General features: G+C 46.9%; 1 protein-coding gene and 1 long non-coding RNA gene across 2 annotated transcripts; one reads left to right on the forward strand and one right to left on the reverse strand.

Annotated features, from left to right (window-relative positions):
- Positions 1 to 729: 729 nt before the first annotated feature.
- DLL1 (delta like canonical Notch ligand 1) lies at positions 730 to 15,758 on the reverse strand. Its single transcript, XM_083606196.1, has 11 exons — positions 14,761 to 15,758; positions 13,730 to 14,062; positions 12,436 to 12,496; positions 11,863 to 12,120; positions 7,801 to 7,861; positions 6,813 to 6,943; positions 6,466 to 6,635; positions 6,113 to 6,329; positions 2,619 to 3,411; positions 2,380 to 2,494; positions 730 to 1,455 (listed from the first exon to the last, which is right to left on the reverse strand). The coding sequence occupies exons 1-11, from the start codon at positions 14,818 to 14,820 to the stop codon at positions 1,450 to 1,452; spliced, it is 2,205 nt and encodes a 734-aa protein (XP_083462322.1). The 5' UTR covers positions 14,821 to 15,758; the 3' UTR covers positions 730 to 1,449.
- Positions 15,759 to 15,770: 12 nt separating this feature from the next.
- On the forward strand, positions 15,771 to 19,267 carry LOC310759251. The gene is made up of 2 exons (XR_014546285.1): positions 15,771 to 15,904; positions 16,065 to 19,267. It is a non-coding gene; the product is annotated as an uncharacterized lncRNA (long non-coding RNA).
- The last annotated feature ends 562 nt before the right edge of the window (positions 19,268 to 19,829 follow it).

The following is a 19,829-nucleotide window of genomic DNA, read 5'->3' on the forward strand; positions in this document are numbered from 1 at the left end:
ATGAGTTACATTCAGTTCACAGTAGTTTCCTGAAGGCAGGCTTTAGTTTATAGTTGCAGTTACATTTATAGAGATACAAAGTGTGGCTTCCTCCTCTGTAGGGATGAGCCGTGTGCTGCTGGCTGAGAGCCAGCAGAGAGCAAAAGGTAAAATGGAGAGAAGGGCATCAAGAAAGTATCAAGAGGAAGATGGCTGAGTGTCTGGCCCTTTTATAGGGTCTACGCCAGGGTCACGCCCCTCTACCAGGTCACACACAGGAGAAGGATGCTCCAGACCAGATGTGACAGGAGTCCACTCTGGGCAAACAGGAAATGTTGTATTTGACTGCTTCAGTGATGCTACATCCCACAAGTTTTACTAGCAAACCAGAGGTTAAACTAACCCTTTCCAGCCCCGGGAGGAGTGCTGCAAGCATTCGTACAACTACACACTGCAGCTGACACACCAATGTGTCCCAACAGAGTTTGGAAAGTTCTGCTCTAGGGTCTCTCCTAACCCTACCTGGAGATGCCAGGGATTTAACCTGGCACATTCTGCATGCAAGAAAGGTGCTCTGTCACTGAGCTAGGACCTGAGAGCTGCATACATTGAGTCCAAAGCCATGCAACTCTGATATGGAGCAAGAAATGGACTCATCTATCTGTCCGTCTACCTTCAGATGACGATGATGAATAATAGAATTTGGTCCAACAATGTTACGTTAAAAAAAACCAAACCCACAAATGTTACTTTGGATATCATTAATAATATTTATTTTGGAAAAATAGTTTAAAAATGAATTTCTTCATTAACCAAAAAAAAAAAAAACAGTAAAAAAAACCTCAAATAACATTTTGCACAATATTCCATAAATACATTATATACAAAAAATATAGTCACATAGACCCGAAGTGCCTTTGTACATATTTACCAAAAAAATTAAATTATAAAAAAGAAACGTCACAAAATACTCAAGCTTTACAAATATCCTGAAAATAATTTTTTTACAGTTTTAAAAAAAATAACACACTTTTCCCCCACCTAGTAAAAACACATTTTAGTATAAAAAGGACAATAAAGGCAGTGTTTGTATCTCTAATTCAAGAAACGACTGGCTCATAAGAATCCAAAATATACACTTCAGGCAGTGCATGCTTCTTATGTAGGAATTAAGTCCGTTCATTTAAATATATATAGAAAAAAAAGCAACTGACCATAGTGCAATGATAAATAGTCATAAAAGGCAGTGCAACAGGTATCTTTGAACACAGACCCTGGCCTAGTGTCCACCATGTATTATTTGCAGTCACTTTTGCTAACTTCAGTAGAGAACCAGCTCAGCCTGAATTTAGTTTCTCAGCAGCAGTCAGTGAAGGAATCTCTCTCCCTTTCTTGTTCAGCAGCATTCATTGGGGCATATCACCTTTGAAAATTGTTCCAAAACAACAATCTTGCCATATCGTCTTTCCTTTACACCTGCGTAAAGTTGGAGGGAGGGAGAGAAAGCAAGAGTGAATTGATGAAGGTACAAAAGATCAGACACAAGACCTCCCAGTACTATGCCAGATATAGAAAACAGGCGCTTGTCTGGTCACCTGCAGGAAGCAAGCATCTCTTCCAGACAATTAATTTTATGGAAGTTGGTTCTTCCCTTCATGCCTGCAATAAGTACAAGTGGTATTTGTGTAGACTACGCACTTAAGTGGAATTATTTGCAAGGCTATCAGGCAAGAAGGAAGACTGGGAACAACAATTTGCATACAATCTTATACATCCTCATAAGCAGATGCCTTGTAGGGCCTCCCCTTGAATCACAGCCCACTGGATGCCTTTCTCTTTAAGAACACATTTGTGATTTCGTACTACTAAAGTACCTCACCTAGTAACTGAGGCAATGCACTGGAATCGGTAGGAGGCTTTTTGATAGCAATGGATACATATACAACCTATGGGGCAGTTTCCTTAGAACACAGAAAGCTGCCGTTAGTCCACCCATGTCTACACAATAACAGGCTTACCAGCCCTACCTGGAGATTTTGGGGGCTGAACCTGGGATCTTCTACATGCAAACCATGTTGTGTACCACTGAGCATAGCTTTATAGGCATCTACTCTGGAATTGCCCTACTTACTTTCCACCGGACTACTCCAATGTACTAAACCAATTAATTCCTCTTCAAGTCCCCAGTTGCAAAGAACAGCTTGAAGAACTGGGTTGCATCAAGAAGAGCAATAGATTGCAGGATTCAATTAAGAACAACAACGCAGAGCCAGATCCAATTTCAGCTAGTCTAAGCTAGCACAGCATTGGTAAGCGGATGGAATTTGCTGGCTGACTCTAGTTAGCTGGGAAGTTGGATGGGAAAGTTTGCCTTTCGAGCGCATTAGAGAATGTACCAACCTCCGTTGCTATGATGCATTCATCTTTCTCTTCTGATATGACATACACCGACTGGTACTTTGTGTCTTTCGAAGTGGAGTATACCGATTCTGGCCGTTTCCTTTCAGACAGTTCACTACAAGCCAAAAAGAAAACAGGAGACAAGGATGAGACGGAAGCTTTGGTGACCAGCTCGAATATGCTGCCTGCACTTCACAAGGGGCATGCTGACCTACCCCCTGCCACCCTCCTTAACCTACCTCTTTAGTTGTACTGCGCCTTTCTCCTCTGCCTCGGAGTCGTATGTGTCACACTTAGCTTCACATTTGCTGTGTTCCTCTTTAACAGAGTCCTCGTTCTTGAGTTCATGCACCAAATTGTAATCCACTGACGGGTACCGGGCTTTGTAGCCGTTTTTGTCCGCGTTATCGCTGTGGAAGTCCACTTTCTTGTTGGTGTTCTTAATCTGGGTGGCGCCAATGACGCTGATGGAAATGTCCTTCTCTCGCTGGCAATTGGCCAGGTTGTTCATGGTCTCCGTCTCGCTTCTGCACGGGTCGGGCTGCTGTTGCCTCTTCTGCATTTTGAGCCGGAAGCAGACAACCACAGTGGCGCAGCCCAGCAGCAACATCAGGACCAGGATAATCCCGGCGCATACTGCAATCCAAGGGAACTGCGAACTCTGCCCCTCGGTGTACTTCTCGGTGATGTCAACCGTCACTGCCCCCGGAGGCTGTTCAGGGAGCAAAAACTGGCAGTTCAGACCCCCATAACCACGAGCGCACTCGCACACGTAGCGGTTGTTCCTCTCGTGGCAAGTAGCCCCGTTGTGGCAAGGGCTGTGTTCGCACTTGCTGACGGGAGTGCTGCAGTTCTTCCCGCTGTAGCCCGGAGGGCAGGTGCAAGAATAATCATTAACCCCATCTTGACAGGTCCCGCCATTCAAGCAAGGAAAGGAAGCACAATCGTCCACATTATCGTCGCAGTGTCTTCCGGTGAAGCCAGCCGGACATTGGCATATGTAGGAATTCCCCAGATCAGCACACTGGGCTCCTGCAAAACATCAGAGAAGACAAATGAGATCAGTATATAGCCCAGGAGAGACCATTTATTGCATCTGCAAAACTGCCTTTTCGCCAAAGAGCATGTGAGATTTTTCTATTTTATTCTAGCAACAATCCTACGAGGTAGATCTGGCTGAGAAACAGTGACCCAAGCTTCATGGCCAAGTGGGGTCCTGACTCCAGATCTCACAGGGCCAAAGACAAGCCTCTTATCCATTAGACAACGCATCTTTTCAGTTCCCAGTCAACAGCATCCTTTAAACAGCCCTGTCAGACCAACGGCTCATCCACACTTTTGCCAGATCTGCATTTGGATCGTATTGTGTACCGATTAATTTCCCTGGGCACAAGAGCCTTTCACATTGCTCCGAGGATGTCAAAATCCGATCTTCTCCACTGAAATGAAACTCAGTTTAAGCAAAATCTCTCTGGTTTTTCCATGCACACTGCAAGATCCAATTCGCTGGGTAAGATTGGATTTTCAAGAGGCACAGCCATGGCACAATGAGAAAAACTTCCAGTCCCATTGGAATTAAATGGTACACAATATGATCAAAATGCAAGAGAAAGTATGGATAATCCCTGAAGTTATGCAGTATTCACAGCCTCACAGCATACTGCTTCATTGTGCAGGAAAGCAAGGGAAACATAGCCCAAAGAGATGAGCCTTTGTAGCGGTAGAAAACGCAGGGGAAGCCCAGTACAATCAAATGTCTTATTACAGGGCTTACTTTCAGCTACAGGATTGCAGCCTCACTCTGACACACGTAGTTGGCAGGCTGCCTTCAAGGCATGATGAAACATATTGCCCACTGAGATCCATCAGAACTGAGGCTTTAAAAGGAACTTGTAAAAATAACTTGTAAAAAAAAGAAAGAAAAAAAGATCCACGGGCCTTTAAGGTGTACTCTGTTATCAGGCAGTTTTATGGTTCTTACTAGAAACAGTTTTGAATCATTAACAATGGGGTGGGGAAACCTCAGGCCTAGGGGTTATATGCAGCTCTCTGGGCCTCACTTTACAGCCCTGGGGACTCTACCCAGGCCATGTCCTCTAGGCTGCAGCCTCCCTGGTCCTGCTCCGCATCTTTCTCTTATGGTTTTACCTGGCTGGAATGTGTCCTGGAAGTGTGATAACACCTTTTGCTTGCCTGGGTGGAGGATGGAGAGTGGTATGTGTCTGGCCACACCCGCTTGAGCCACTTCCATTACTGGTAGGAGGGCCCTGGAAGTTGACCCCAAGGGAATGTGGTCCCAAGGCTGGAAAAGCTCCCACCAGACACCAGCCCACCATTTTATCATGACTACTTCTTGATGAGGTGTGTCTAGGATTCTAGTAGACATTTTGTATTTGATTGGTTATGTGATTTTATTGTTTAGGAGCTGCTCTGGGGGTCTACGGAAAGGCAAGATAAGGATTTGTAAAACAAATAAATGAAATGGTTTTGCGGTCGCCGTACTTCACTGCTCCAGCGTTTCAAAGGGGTATGTTCTATATAGAAAAACAAATGTCCAAATCTGGTGACCCAATTCTTAAACACACAGAGGAGGACATATAGTCAGGGAATCAAGCTGATCCAGGTCATTTCTTAAAAACTGAACCGCAACAAAATCTGAAGCATAAGTATAACCTTACTTACTAAACTCAAGCCAAAAGTGCAATTAAAAAGAACCATCAGAGAATAGGAAGCAGCCCGTCTGATGCCAGTTCCCTCAGCTGAAAAGCAGAAGATCAAACTGGTTCTGCTCTCTGCACTGATTGCTTAAGACCATATGACAGGAACAATTTGGGAAGAGCAACAGGCATGGACAGGGGGATTTCTTCTAAGTCTTTGGGTCCGTTTAGACATTTAGCAGAGAGAGCCAAGCGGCCATTTCCTAGACTGCACTACTTCAAGCTACTTTGGGGCAGACGCGGGGAGCAGAAGAGAAGAGTTCTCATGGGTATGAATACTTCCTCATATTTAAAAGTTAAAAGCCTGCCTGTACACCTCAGGGAGAAGGGGGGGGGCAGGAGATGGCTCTCTTTCCTGATAAGCTAGGTTTTCCTTGTTTAAGGAGCATTTCGGAGAACAAAACATGCAACCTTCCAGCCACAAGCTGAGGAGCGATTTATTCAACTGAAAAGGGAAAGCTGACACTGTTGAGAAACACAGCATTTATACTAGGCAAGACAGATGCACAGAACAATCCTTTGTGTGTCTACTCAGAAGTAAGAGTTACTGAGTTCAATAGGAATTACTCCCAAGTAAACATGCGTAAGACTGCAACTTTTTGAAGTTACACCAAAAGAGTCTTGCTGAGTCAGGCTGGTGGACAACCATACGCTGGGGGTGGGGGGCGGGAGCAAAGCACCATTTTGCTGCAGGTCCTATTTACAATCCAACCCAAGGCCATGGCACACTTCAGAGTAAGCCCCACTTGAACAGTTTGGGCCTTCCTTCTGAATAAGCATGCATAAGCTGCATATACCTCTCGTGACACTACTTGACTTGGATTAGATCTTACTCTTCCTCTGCTAAAACGGGAATTCACATTATGGGGCCTTAAGTGAACCTCAATGGGAAGTTCATTCACTTCCCCTGAGAGTTACACAAACTTAAATGGGAAGTTCATTCAACTTTTCATTGACGGTCATGGCAAAATGCTCATTAATCTTGAACGGATCGGGCAAAGACTGGTTTGGCTTACCATTAGCACAAGGACTGGAGCTGCAATAGTCAATTTTCTTTTCACAGTTAAATCCAGAGTAACCCACTGGGCAACGGCAGCTGTATCCACCTTCCGGGTTGTCTGTGCACCGCCCTCCATTGAAGCACGGACCATCAGCACAAGTCATTGCTCCCAACTCACAGTTTTTACCATAGAAGCCAGGTGGACAGGTACAAGAATAGCTGTTCTCAAGATCCTGTTGCAAAGAAGAGTGTGGTGTTTAGAAGCCTGTACTGCATACTGAGATTACCGTAAGCGTCTCTTAAAACTACTTTTTAAAATAAAATAATAATAATAATAATAATAATAATAACAACATTTTAGAAACTTACAGTACAGCTCCCTCCATTCTTGCAAGGATTGGCATCACATTCATTGATTTCAATCTCACAGTTGGCTCCAGTGTAGCCAGGACGGCAAGAACAGGTGTAGCTCCCTTGGCCAGTGTTAGTACAAGTGGCACCATTCTTGCAAGGCTTGTGGTGTGTACAGTAATTGAGATCTACAGAAGATTAAAACAAGAGGCATGGTCTGTAAGGACACACACGGTTTCGCAAGGACATTACGCAGCTTCCGGAAGCAACTCCACTGTAAGTTATTCCCAGGTAAGCATGCATAGGATTGCAGTCTTAGTTCAAGGAGGGTCAAGTCATGTTACTATGAAAGGTCAAGAACTTACCCTGGTTACAAAAGAGACCGCCCCAGCCTTCCTGACAGTTGCACTGCCACGGCTGTTGACAGGTACCATGAAGGCAACCTGGGTACCGGATGCACTCATCACAGTAGCGCCCTTGCCAACCAACTCGGCATCTATTTTAAAAAAATCAAAAACACCAGACTATCAGTACAGGAAATCCTACCACAAACTGCAAACCCATTGAAGCTAAAAACAGAAACAGAAAACCCCAAGGGAAAAAACTTCCTTAACAATCAAGGAAGACATATTCCTAAACTATTAATAGATGCTTCTTTCGCAGCCTGAATACAGAATTTTCCATTCCATTCAAGCTCTTTGATTTGAATGGAACTCATTTCGGAGCTTAAGCGCTTAAGATTTATTATAAGCCTTGGTTTATTATTGATCACACTTCCGCCCTTCCTCCAAGACGTTCTGCGCAGTATACATGGGATGATCCCATTTGATCCCACCAACCCTGTATCCTGAGAGATCTCCTAAGGCCAACTATTTTTATAATTTAGAAGAAATTTAGACCCAGGTCTTTTCCTAAATACGACACTCAATCTCCTATTCTACGCCAGCTCTCCACTAGATTTGGTTACTGGAATTGCAACACTCCACTGCCTCATTATTGCAGCTATCATTTAAGCGATTGTAATTTTTGCCAGGGCTTCATAAGGTCATCGAATTTGAACTCGTTATGGCTGAAATCCTATGCACTCCTGCTAGGAAGTGAGCCTCATCCGAACACTTCATTTCCTAGTGAAAGCTGAACAAGACAGAGATGTAAGCCGAGACTTTGGGGGGGGGGGGAATGTTTCAATTTCTGGATTAATACTTTGACTTCATATTATTGGGACGTCTCACCCAACCATCGGGCAAAACTTCTAAGGCATTTCATGTCATCTATTTGGGATTCTCAGATTGAATCTGCAGGCAGCAGGGCTGGGGTGGGAGGGGCAGAGGAAGAAGAGCTCCGAAAACTTACTTGCATTCCCCAGGCTTGTCGCAAAATCCATGCTGCTCATCACATCCAGGCAAGCAAATTGCTGAAAAACACAAAGGAGCAGAAATGTACAGATAAGCCTTGGGGGGGGGGGAGGAGTGAGTCAAACTCCTTTCACTAGGGCTGAGTTGGTAACAGCAGCTGAATTCAACTCTGGCGTATTGATCTTGCTTAATAACTGGGTCCTTTACTTATCACCAGGGATGAACATTCCCCTTAATACAGTTGCCCATGGACAAAAGAGACCTCACAATTGCTCCCATCCGCCTTTTCTTCCCGGCAAGGGTCAGAAGTCCTCTCCCTCCAACCCCCACCCCGCCAGTCTATGCACACAGCTCCTCCTCTTGCTGTCCTCAGAGTGTGTGTGTGTGTGTATGTGTGTGAGTGAGTGAGAGAGAGAGCAGATAAGGGTGGACAGCTGGTGTGCAGGGTGCCAGCCAGGACAGCTGCTCTATTGTCTATTCTCTCCCAGCAGCTGCCCCACTGCAACAATACCCCCAACCTCCTGCGGCCAATCAGGGCCAAGATATGCTTCCCAAACAGCCTATCCCTGCCCAGATCTAATCTATGGCACGCGCAGTGATTTTTCTTCTTATTCAAATAAATAAGTCCAAAGTTCTTTCACACACCCAGAAAGGAAGGCGGGAGTGAAGAGGCCTAGGGAGCACACACACACACACACACACACACACACACACACACGCAGCAATGGCAAAGAAGTAAGCAGGCCAGCAGGAGGGAAGACTTCTGCTCATTACTTTGCCTGGTTATGGAACTCATTAAGCAGGCACTGCAAGTTTTAATTCAACAAAGCAAGCCAGAGACAATGACGAGCCCCCAAGAAGGAGAAACAGAAGACGAGGAAAAGCTGGGCCGATAATCAGATTGTCTCAAAAAAAGTGAACTGAATGGGCAGCGGGAGTGGGGGTGGGGAGGGCAAGCAGGCCTATGAGGAAAGCCTGCAGTCTGTTTATTTATTTCCTCTGCTTCTAGGGTGACATCACCCCCATTGGTCAAAAAAAAAGGTGGCATGTATTCTAACTCGCTCCTCAAACTCAGCTTATTAAAAAGAAAAAGAAGGACGGAGACACAGTCAGTCTACACCAGTAATACAAAGGGGCTTCAGAAGGCAACGTCAACTAAGGAGTCAAAGGGAATATTTTCCTAAAGCCATTTTATTCTGCGCTCCTCCACGTCTAATGCGAAAGGAGGAGGCAAGAAGACTAAGTGCTATGATGGGAAACACAAGCCCTCTGTTTGCTGCATTGGCTCAGAATTCTGCCCACCCTCTCTGCACAGATACTGAGCCTGGGCAGTGTCAATCCATTCAACAGTGTTTTCTTTTTTTAAAAAAAAGCACACACATACAAACAGCGGCAATTACATTGGACACATCTTATCACAATGGCAAGGATCCAACATACTACTTTAGACACACCCAAGGGCTTGGGGCATGCCCAGTGGCCTTTGTAAGCTTTTGTTTTCTTTGGAATAGCACACAGCCATACCATATCACAATCTGCTTTTGGAAGTTCTCTCAGGTGGCATGGTGGAGTGCCAAACCCATTGGAACATGTGGAGCTTGTGGGGTTCAACTTTCAGATCCTGGTTTGTTGATGTTTTGGTACAGCTCCAGGCCATTTGTTGGTGTTATTGCCAACCCTGGCTCACTAGGTTTGGACAAGGACATTCAAATTTCTCTTGCCAGGCTATAAAATGTAGCCACATGCCTCCAAACTCCTGTAGGGGTCCATGGAAGGGCAAGGGGAGAACAGTCCTCCTACCACCAATGAACTATAATCCCCCAATTCCCACCTTTTTTAAATTTAAAAGAACGGTTATAACATTTGTAGATCTCAAGAAAGGAGACAATATGTGCAGACACTTCTCATTTTTGATGAGCACTTAGCCTGCCCACTGCCTTTTAGTGCTCCACCCCAGGAAAATACACCCCCCCCAAATAAAAGGTCCCATGGACACCCATGTTCCCTCCACTATCATTGCTGCTATCAATGACATTACCAGAACTGAAACTAAGAACTCAAAAACTAAATAAGACCTTTAAAAAACAACCATATGGGATGCAATTCAGATGTCACTGAAGTCAAGGAAAGAATGCTCACTGACTTTAGTGTGGGGGTTGCATTTTCTGGCACCTTCAAGTCAACCAACTTCAACACTTCCCTTGAATTTTTCTCTGTGTGTGTTTGTTCTTTACTCCTCCCACAATTATGCTGGCCTGATCTTTGGAAGAGGGGGATAGTCTTTAACAACTTTAAAGTGCCAAGCGCAGAAATTCAGCTGTCAATCAGCAGAATGACTTTTAGGAATGTTTCAATGTGTGTCCTTGATTTTCATCTTTGTTTTGTGTACATCTATCTATCTATCTATCTATCTATCTATCTATCTGCCCTTCCTCCCAGAGGAACTTGGGTGGCAGAGGGTGATATATCAGAGTGCAGGGTGGTGGGGGCTAACCTTGGACCCTCCAGGTGTTTGAGGACCTCTGGTTTGAAGCTGGGGGGGCAGCGGTTCCCCACCCCTTTTAGAGAATGTTGGCATTCTGAGTTGGAAATGTCAATGCACATTTAACATACTGACTCTAGCACTTAATGCAACCATGAGCCTTATCTCTTATGCAATAATAGGGAAAGTCCTCCCTCTGCTAATAAAACAAGAAGTTGTGGCTGAAAAAAGGGAAAAAACTGATTGAGCTGCTAAATAGTGATTAAACTATTTGACTACATTTGGTTCATAGGTTTGCTATGCAATGTGCATGCTAAATATCTAAGAGGAGATTAGCTATATTAGACTTGACACTATTGATTAACAATCATGTTATGTCACACAGGGCAAGAACTTGGTGAAGCTGTATGCATTTTAATGTGCATTACAAGCAATTCTATGCATATTTACTCAGAAGTAAGTGTCTCTGTGTTCAATGGTCCTTTACTCTCTGGCAAATGTGTTTGGGACTGCAGCCTAATCTACTGTATGTATAGAATGTGTTTACTGTTTACGTTAGTGGATGCTCTTTTTGGAAATTTGGAAAATGTTTAAAGAAAGAAAAAGAACTAAAAGTCGAGAATGTGTTGCAGGCACTGCCATAAATTCTGTAAATTAATAGTAAGTCTAATACCCTACAATAGGAAAAGGCAGCATGTCACATTTATTGGTGTATTTGTTCAGAAAAGCACTTGCTGCAAAATTGCCAATTCAGCTACATGCAGTTGTTTTGATGCTCACAGTCAATAGATAAGACAGGCTGCAGGAATTTTATAGAAATGTGTATGTTTTAATGTGTACTATAATGTTATTAGCCCAACTGGTAACATAATACTATGTTAGTCAGACCCATTGGTTGCCACTGTTCACCTACCGTTAAGGTGGAGTTAGGAATTCTGTATCTGCTAGCCGTGGGGTGGGAATAAAATGCTCTAAATATTTGTCCAAACCTTCTATATAGCTCCCATAATTATTTTGCTGATTTGCCCTGAAGGTGGTGTTTATTTTAGGTCAGGTTCCTGAATTCTGCACCTTTGGATTTTCGTGGCAATTTCTAAGGATCCAATCCAGCCAGTGTCAAGCACTTTCAAATTCCACTGATTTCAGTGGGACAGCCAAGCACCTGTTTTACTCTCCTAATAAAAGTCATGGAAAATCCAAAGTGTTGGCTGCATCATGTCCATAACTTTGCTGACAGGAAGTCTCCTAATGCTTTGCACCTTCTTCTTTCTCTAGGAGCTCATCCATCTATTGCCACCCAAAAGAACTGTGTCCAATATTATTTGCTGTTTGGTGTACAAAGCATTTTTTTTTTGTAATTCTAATATATTATATTATATCCTTATTCCTTAAGGACTACAGATTCAGGATTTCATTATATCATTGTTGGTATGTGGCTTTTTAAAATTCTCCCTAGCAAGCACACTCGTTTCTGAATGGGACATGTTTGCACCAATGCACGAGCGAGGAAGAGAGAGAGAATTGGTGGCACCAAAGCACTTTAGAAAGACAAATGAGGATTTCCTTGAGGACACTCACGGTCAGTGCAGTACTGCCCCTTCCAGCCAGGATTGCAGACCTTCTCCCCACGCTCTCCACAAGTGAAGTGGCCAAAGGCATCATCCCTGGGGCGGCAGAAGACAGAACAGCCCTCTCCGTAGTAGTGCTCATCACACACAAAACGGTAGGAATACTTGAGGTCAGTGCGGCCACTGCTGTGCAGGTCCTGGGACCATTCTTCGCCAACAGTCAAATGTCTCTGCGTAGCCAGGCGGCTAATGAGGCGTTCTGGATTCTCTGCAAAACAGAAGGCAGGGGGTGCGGGAGCAGAGAGAGAGAGAGAGAACAGGAATGCAGTTAAATAAATTGAAAGCTTAAGATTGCAATGGAAATTTAGAGTAGTTCAGGGAGGGGTGAGACTTTTTAAAGCAGGTATGGGAAAGCTATAGGTTGCCACTGATCCAGGTGGAATTGTCCCACTGACTCCAATGAGACTTCCTTAGAAGTAAGTGGCTGCTATTGGGACTGGAAAAGTTCACTAACTGGAAAAGCAGGCATATCATGGACCCATAAAGCAACAGTCCTGAGTGGAACTTGGAAAAAGCCATTTACCTGTGTTGAGATCATCAGGGGAGTCTGTGTGCAGCGCTTCAATGATGAGAGAGAAAGTGCCCTGGAAAATAAGATTTTTAAAGAACACAGAGAAAACAATGAGAGCAAACGTCTACAGTCAGCAGAAATAATATGGTCACAGGAGGGGCAGGAATATGTGTGCCCAGCCAGCGTGACTCTCTGATCCCCTGACTCCAGCCTGTTTTCACTTTCCTCAAGGAAATGGCAGAGCTTTTTGAAAAGTTGCTTCCTGGCCTGTTTTTTCAGCCTGCTCCGCACAGGATGTGGTGTTAAAAAGGAGCAGAGAGGGGAAAGTGGGGGAGGGAGCGGGAGAAGGGGCATCACTGTCAGCCTTCACACTTTTTCTCTGCACACTGCCTGAGAGGTAATGGGCTGGAGGAGAAGATAGCGGGGTAGATGAAGCCTTTGGGAATTCCGGGCAGAAATGACAATGACATAGCCATTTCCATAATGGAAAGGCAGGGGGAATGGAGTCGCAATAAAGTATGTGCAGCCACCCCTATTATCACCCTCCCTGCAGCTGACTGGCTGATGCCGCTAATGAGACACAAGCTGGCCCTGCCAACAGTATTGCGAGGTCAGAACTGCTGTCTCTGGAGCACTAATCTGGCTTCACTCCTCGGAAAGCAGGGAGTTGCAGATACATTATGACACTAATGTGCCGATTCTGGACCAAAAGGGTGCAGCCTTGAAGTCAGGAGGTCGCTTTGTATTAAAAAGCATCTAGCAACCTTGGCAGCGGCAATCAGCCATTAGCTTGGCAGCAGCATAAGCAAGGTCTCAAGGAGCAAGGGCATATCGTGGGGAGTTGGGGAGAAGCCTGGATTTGTGAAGCAGACACTCTTTTGAGCTGCGCTGTTGCATCAAAGGCTACAAATACAAACACACACACACAAAGCTCTCTTCCCGATTCCATCCCTGCTTCTGAATCCACAGTCCCACCCCAGTTCCCTAACCCCATCCTAGTCTTGACAAGCACTGGAAAGGTTAAAACGCCTAGTTAAAAAGCAAGTTCCCCCCAGTCTTCTGCAGCAGCCTTATCTGACCATGAGCATGCGCTCCCTAATCTGGAATCCTGAAAGTGCACTTACACACAGGGAACGTCAATTCTAATCTGTATTTGTTCAAACAACACTAGGGGGGCGTAGTTAAAAGTGTTTTGTAAACAGGGAGACCAAAGAGGGAAGGGATGGCTCCTTTCCTTAGCTTGCGCTGCCCCCCCCCCCGCAGCCTCCCTGTTCTTTACCCGTAACGGAGACCCGGGTGAACTTACCGGCCAGGTGAAGCCGAAGGGGAAGCGGATGGGGTTGCTGAAGGAGGGGTCGCTGCTGGCGGCGTTGTCGGGCACGCTGAAGGAGTTGGCCCCCAGCACCGGGGTGATGGAGCTGCCGTAGGTGCAAGGCGGCTCCGGGGACACGCTGGCTTGGTAGTGCTTGAGGCAGACGCGGAAGAAGGTCTTGCAGTCGCACTGCTGCAGCCCAGGCGCCGCGCCGCCCCTGGGCACGGCGCCGCCGAAACCCTCCCGGCAGCAGTTGCGGTTGCCCAGAAGCCCCTTCTTGTTGACGAACTCCTGCAGCTTCAACTCGAACACGCCGGAGCTCCAGACCTGCAGGAGGAAGCGGGAGCGGGAGCCACCATTAGCAACTTAGGGGGGGACGCGCGGGGGGGGGAGCTCTTGGTCCTCGGAAATGGAGCCGCAAATTGGCGATTGGGAGGCGAGCGCCCAGAGGGGGGCGGAGCAAATTTATCAATGGAAGTTCTGCGCTGATTCCCGGCAAGGCGACGCGGGGGGGGGGGGGGGACAGCGGCTGCGTTCGCGCAACGCGCCTCCCGCAGAGCACAATGGCCAGGCCCCCCGCCGCGTCGAACGCAGCCGCCGAATTGTCAATGGCGAAGCTCCCCATTGATGGTACCTCGCGACGTTCCGACAGGGGGCACCTGCGCAGCGGAGTTCGCGTGCCCCGAGTACCGGAGTTCTGCTAATACTGGGGCACCAGCAAAGCCACCAAGGTGAACTCTCGTTCTCTCTGTGCCGCGCGCGTGTATGTGTGAACGCGAGCGCGTGCGTGCAGACGGTTTTCCACTAAAGCGAGGGAGGGGGCGACAGGAACCCATGGGGTGGGGGAGAGAAGGGCAACGCTTGGTTACAGATCGCCACCACCCTCCGCCCTCGGCAGCCCTTCAAGTTTCCCGGAGAGGTGCAACGCGCCAACTTTTCCTATCTACGATGCCTTGCGGGTTTCAAGAGGTTTGTCAACACGACCGCACGCGCGCAGACATGCATTATATACAGCCGATGCTTACCTGGCAGGGAAACTGAAGCACGCAAAAGACCACTAGAGTCAGCGTGGACTGGCCTCCCATTCTGAGAGGGAGTGAGTTGCCCGAGGGGAGATATTGGGGCTTCTTTCCTTGCCGTCCCTTGGGGAAAAGGCAACCGCAAAACAACCGGGGCGTCTTGACAAGACGATGGGTCCCGACAAACCTCTCGCTCCCTAGCCCGGCCGGAGGAGAATTAGAAGGGAGATGTGCGAGTTTCAAGTCTCTAGCTCTTTCCCCGTCGATGCGGATTTCGATACGCCCTTTGGATGACTGACAGCTCTTTGGGAGGCGATTGTTTTTAAAGATGAATTAGGCTCGAGGCGCAACTTTTACCCTCCTCTCGGCTTTTCCTCTTCCCGGCGACAGTTCTGGGCGGCTTCGTTGCGCTTCGCTCCTCTTCTCCCACCAAAGGAAGAGAAGAGCCACTTAATTCCCAGAGGCGGAGAAAAGGCTCCCCAAAGCAGATTAAAATAATCAACGATCTGGAAATCCCTCCGGGGACGAGAAGGAGATAATTCCCGGTGGCTTCAGGCGAAGAGGGCAAGAGGGGTTTTGCTTTGGGCTGGTGGTCTGGGGGTTTTTTTCCTCTCTTTTTTTAAAGGGGCGGCGGCGGTGGTTTGGGCGGGCGTGTGTTTAAGCTTTGCAGTGGGTTGTCAAGCAGCCGCCTTCAAATCCCCCGGGTTGCTGGTCGCCACTTTCTGGCAGAGACCTGCGATCAGTCTGTTTCGTTTTCTTGAAGGAATCCAAGCCCCCGGAAAAAAGGAAGGCAAAAGAGGCTTGTCTCGTTTCAGCAGCTACTCGAGAGCAGCTGACTGGCGGCGCCCGCGTGAGAGTGTGCGCGCTTCCCGGGTCTCCCCTCTGTGGTTCTAGGTGTGGGTGATCTTTGCTTTCGTCTTGGATCTGGCAGGCTGTCGGCTTTCCCCCCCTCTCTTGTCCCCCCCTTTTTTTGCTCGCTCGCTTGCTCTGTAGCGCTACGGATCTGCCTGCGGTCGGGCGCCTGCCTGCCTTATATCTCGCCGGCCGCCTGCATAGCTAATGAGATGCAAATGAGCAGCCCCCCAATCTGGCGAGAGCGGCCACAAAGGAACCACTTTTCCAAGCCCTCCTCTCAATGGATCGCCAAATGGTCAGTGAGCTGTAAAATGGGCAACCCTCCGCCTCTTCCCCTCCCCTGTGGCTCTCACAAAAAAGTGAGGGGGGGTCATTTACATTCCTGCAAATTTGGAAGCTGCAAGAATCAACCTTCTCTCTCCCCCCCCCTCCACACTTTTCCCTTCTGCTTTCAGGGGACGGTCACACCCAGACACACACGACCGACCTCTTCCACTCACGTCTGAACGTTATAAGCGCAGGAGAAACTCAGGCTCCCGCAGGAAAACAAGCCGAGACCCAGAACGTCTTATAAGGTGTAAATGTAACACGCACGTTTTTGTTTTGTTTTTTAAAGTACATTCTTGGCAACGACATCTATCCGCCGCTAAGGATATCCTTCAACCGAGGGAAGGAACCAGATCAGCATTACGCCCGGCCGAAACCGAATACCTTGAACCTGGCACGTGGGGCCACTGTGATATTTTGGAGGGTTTATAAATGCCCCCATCTGGAGGAGGGAGGAGAGCAAGCGAGACAATCGCGGCGAGCAAAGTTGTGGGGTGTGTTCTTTTAAAGTTCCCTTCAACGTGGCTACCTGTGTGAGAGGTGTTCTTGGGGGAGCAAACCGGGGGGTGGGGGAGGCGGGAAATAAATTTCGAGGACGCGGCAGGACCTCCTGGATGGGTTTAAGTTCCCCAAAGTATCGACAGCACTTCGGAATCTGCGCGCTCCCTTTGCTGATCATTATGCGGCACACACCCCCGAGACTCTCATGCTCAAACAATCCGGGAAAGACCCATGTGTTAAGTTCCAGGCGGGGGAGATGCGGGGGGGGGGAGCTTGGCTGGGTAAACAGTCCTGCTTTTTAAAGACCCAAAAAGAAACACACACCCCTCCTCCCTTCCCCTGGATTCTTGGTGAACTGCATGGAACGGCTCCACTTCCCCTAGGATGATGATGATGATGAAGATGATCGCCATTCCTCTTTCACTCTGTCTCTCTGCCTTTTTCCTCCTTGAAGCTTAGTTTTTCATTTTTTTGAAGGAAAAAAAAGTGAGTTTGGTGTGTGTCGTTCGCGTGGCTGTCATTAAGGCAGTTTGTTATTATGTGAGGCCTGCATCAGTTGGCCCTTTGTGCTCTCAGCTGTATGGTAATGTAGGCAGCACCTGCTCCTTGCACAATACAAACGAGAGAAAGAGCTCCCCTCGGCGCACGCTACTGCCTCTACAACAATGTGCACACATTTTAAAAGAAATCCCTTCCAGCCTTCCTTCCCCTCCCTACCTAAAAAAAAAAAAACTTTATGCCAACCGTCACCTTATTATTATTTTTTACACATCCATCAGACACTGGAGCTTTTGTGTTGGTTAACACACACACGGGGGATGCTGCTGCTGCCGCTGATAGAGCAAGTCTTATTAGTCTCCCTTGCTTCCTGATGGTAGAAGCGTAGGATTTGAACACACAAAGTTTGAAGGTGACTAATTTCGACTTGATGAGGAAAGGGAGGGGGCCCGAGGAGACAGAGAAGGCGACTCCCCCCCCCACTCCACTCTCCTCGCCTTCCTTGGTTTGGGCCTTGTTACAAAACACCTCTGTAAACAAGCAAACAGCAAAGGCTAGCCTGGTGTGCTTCATTGGGATGCAAGGTGTAACTGTCTGTGTAAATGTCATTTGAATTGCAACAGAGCTATTCAGGGGGCTGCTTAAGCTGGTGGGCAAGGGAGAGTATTGGGCCACAATGAGTGCCCTGTAGGTATGGCTTGCTCATTCTTCTTTATGGCCACTTTGGAAGCGTGTTTTTGCAGGGGGAAATGTGACTTTCATTGAAGCAGATGTCTTGATTAGAAATTATTTTACCATGGAGGGAAGTGGGGGAGGGGGCACAAAAGGACACACACACACACAATCTAAACACTTCTTCAAGTTGCTGGTGAAGGTCAATTAAAAGAAAATCACTATTTGAATGTGCATGGAAGAAGATGAGTCTGTCATTCCAAGCCGTTGACGTTGCCATTAAACCTGGAGACTTCCAACTGAATATAGTAGGCCAGTATTGATTCTGCAACAGACATTGGCCCCTAAACACACAGTTCTTCCCTGCAAAGTAGCAACAGATTTGGTCCTTTCTTGCATTGATTCACGCATTAGAGAGGCAGCCTGGCTCAGTGGCAGAGCACATCCTTTGCAAGCAGAAGGTCCTGGCTTTGGTCTCAGGTGTCCAGGCTGGCATGGGCCTGCTTGAAGGTCATTGTCAGCCCTGCCAGAAGATGGTACCAGGCCAGACTTGGTATAAGGCAACTTTGCGGAGACCTCTTACTCTATGCTGACTTTGCCTTTATTTAAACCCTCAACATGCTTAGTCAGCCATGTCAGGAATTCCTGCTGGAGAACTTTTCTCCACCGACTAGCAGCAAGTTTCAGAAAGGGGACCTCCCAGATCCTACCTGGAGATACTAGTGAGTGAACCTGGGACCTTCTGTATGCAGAGCAGAAGCTGAGCTACAGCCAATGTTGTCTTGCTACAACAGCCGTCCAGTGCAGCATTCCAAGAGATACCTTCTGGAAATTCACAAGAAGTCATTGAGGGAGATAACTCAGAGACAGATTTCACCTTTCATACCCTTCCAAGCTTCCAAGAGATTCTTCCTTCCTTCTTCCTAGGCAGGTTTTTCCTAAGGTTCAATTCAGCTGATCTCCTTGGAATTTTAAGCCATTGATTATTGTTCTAGCTGTGAGTGGATAAGTGTCCCCCTTGCTAAGATACTTTAAGTGTATTTTCTCCATCTTTCTCTTGGGATTCTGGTTGCCTCATATGCTTCAGGAAAAGAAGAGCGATCCAAAGCTGACATTGGACACTGACACAAAGGCAGGCAAGAAGGGGATTGTGTGTTTTGTTGGAGATTTAAGTTGACGGAGAGGTTGGTGAGCAAATACATTTCTATCCCACTCTTTTCCCAAGGGACTTAAGGTTGACATAGGTGGGATTCCTTTCCCCTTCCCAACAACCTTAAGAGGTAGGTTAAAGATAAAGGGACCGCCAGACTCTGGGGTTGCGGCGCTCATCTCGCTTTGTTAGACTGAGCTCGTAACAGACTCAAGGCTATTCGGCCATCTTTATATTTCAGCAGGAATTTGAACCTGGTGGTGCTGAGGTATCCCGCAAGACAAGACAAGCTAACCAACGGAGAACTAACATGAAAGGGAATACTAGTGTGAAGCATAAGCACAGCTGCTGGAGCACGAAACCTGAATGCAGTAAATAATTGAACGAGTCACACAAGGCGTGTGTGAGTTTTCACAGACACAGGCAGCAAATTCTCAGCTACGGAGACACACAAGGCTTTTTATTTTATTTTTGCAGTGTATGTATTCTTAAGTACACTAGTGGAAACAATCTCACTGACTGCAGTGGATTTTGTTTCACCATGACCTGTTTAGAACTAGCACACCTGGGCAGTTTAAGGGGAGGAGGGAGATGATGACAACATATCATTTTGAAACAATTGGTTGAAAAACCTGCATGCTCCCATTTAAATCCAGAGTGACGTTTAGATGCATCTTTCTCCAGATGCATAGTCATCACACACATTATGGTTTTATACTGTTTATTCTGGATCTGGTTGGTTTGCGCATGCGAGAGCTCCTCTCTCCTTTGGCCCAGTCCCACAAACTGGAAGAAAATTGCAGTAATGATGCTGTAGCTTTTTGCTTCCAGGAAGCTTATAGATTTCCAGAAGTCATTGCAGCAGTTATCTCTTGGGACAGCAACCAAGAGGAATGGACAGGTGTGGACAATAGGACAGTAAGATGCTGTTCCATAATGCCCTGCCTTCCCCCATTCCTCTGTACTGCACTTTCTTTGGGAACCACAAATGAGATGAAGTGCAATGTGTATGTGTATATATCACCGCCAGCTTGAGCTGTGTAACCAATGCATTCTCTTGCCAACTATCAGT

This window comes from Podarcis filfolensis, assembly GCF_964270895.1.
Source record: "Podarcis filfolensis genome assembly, chromosome: 3".
Classification (NCBI taxonomy): domain Eukaryota; kingdom Metazoa; phylum Chordata; class Lepidosauria; order Squamata; family Lacertidae; genus Podarcis; species Podarcis filfolensis.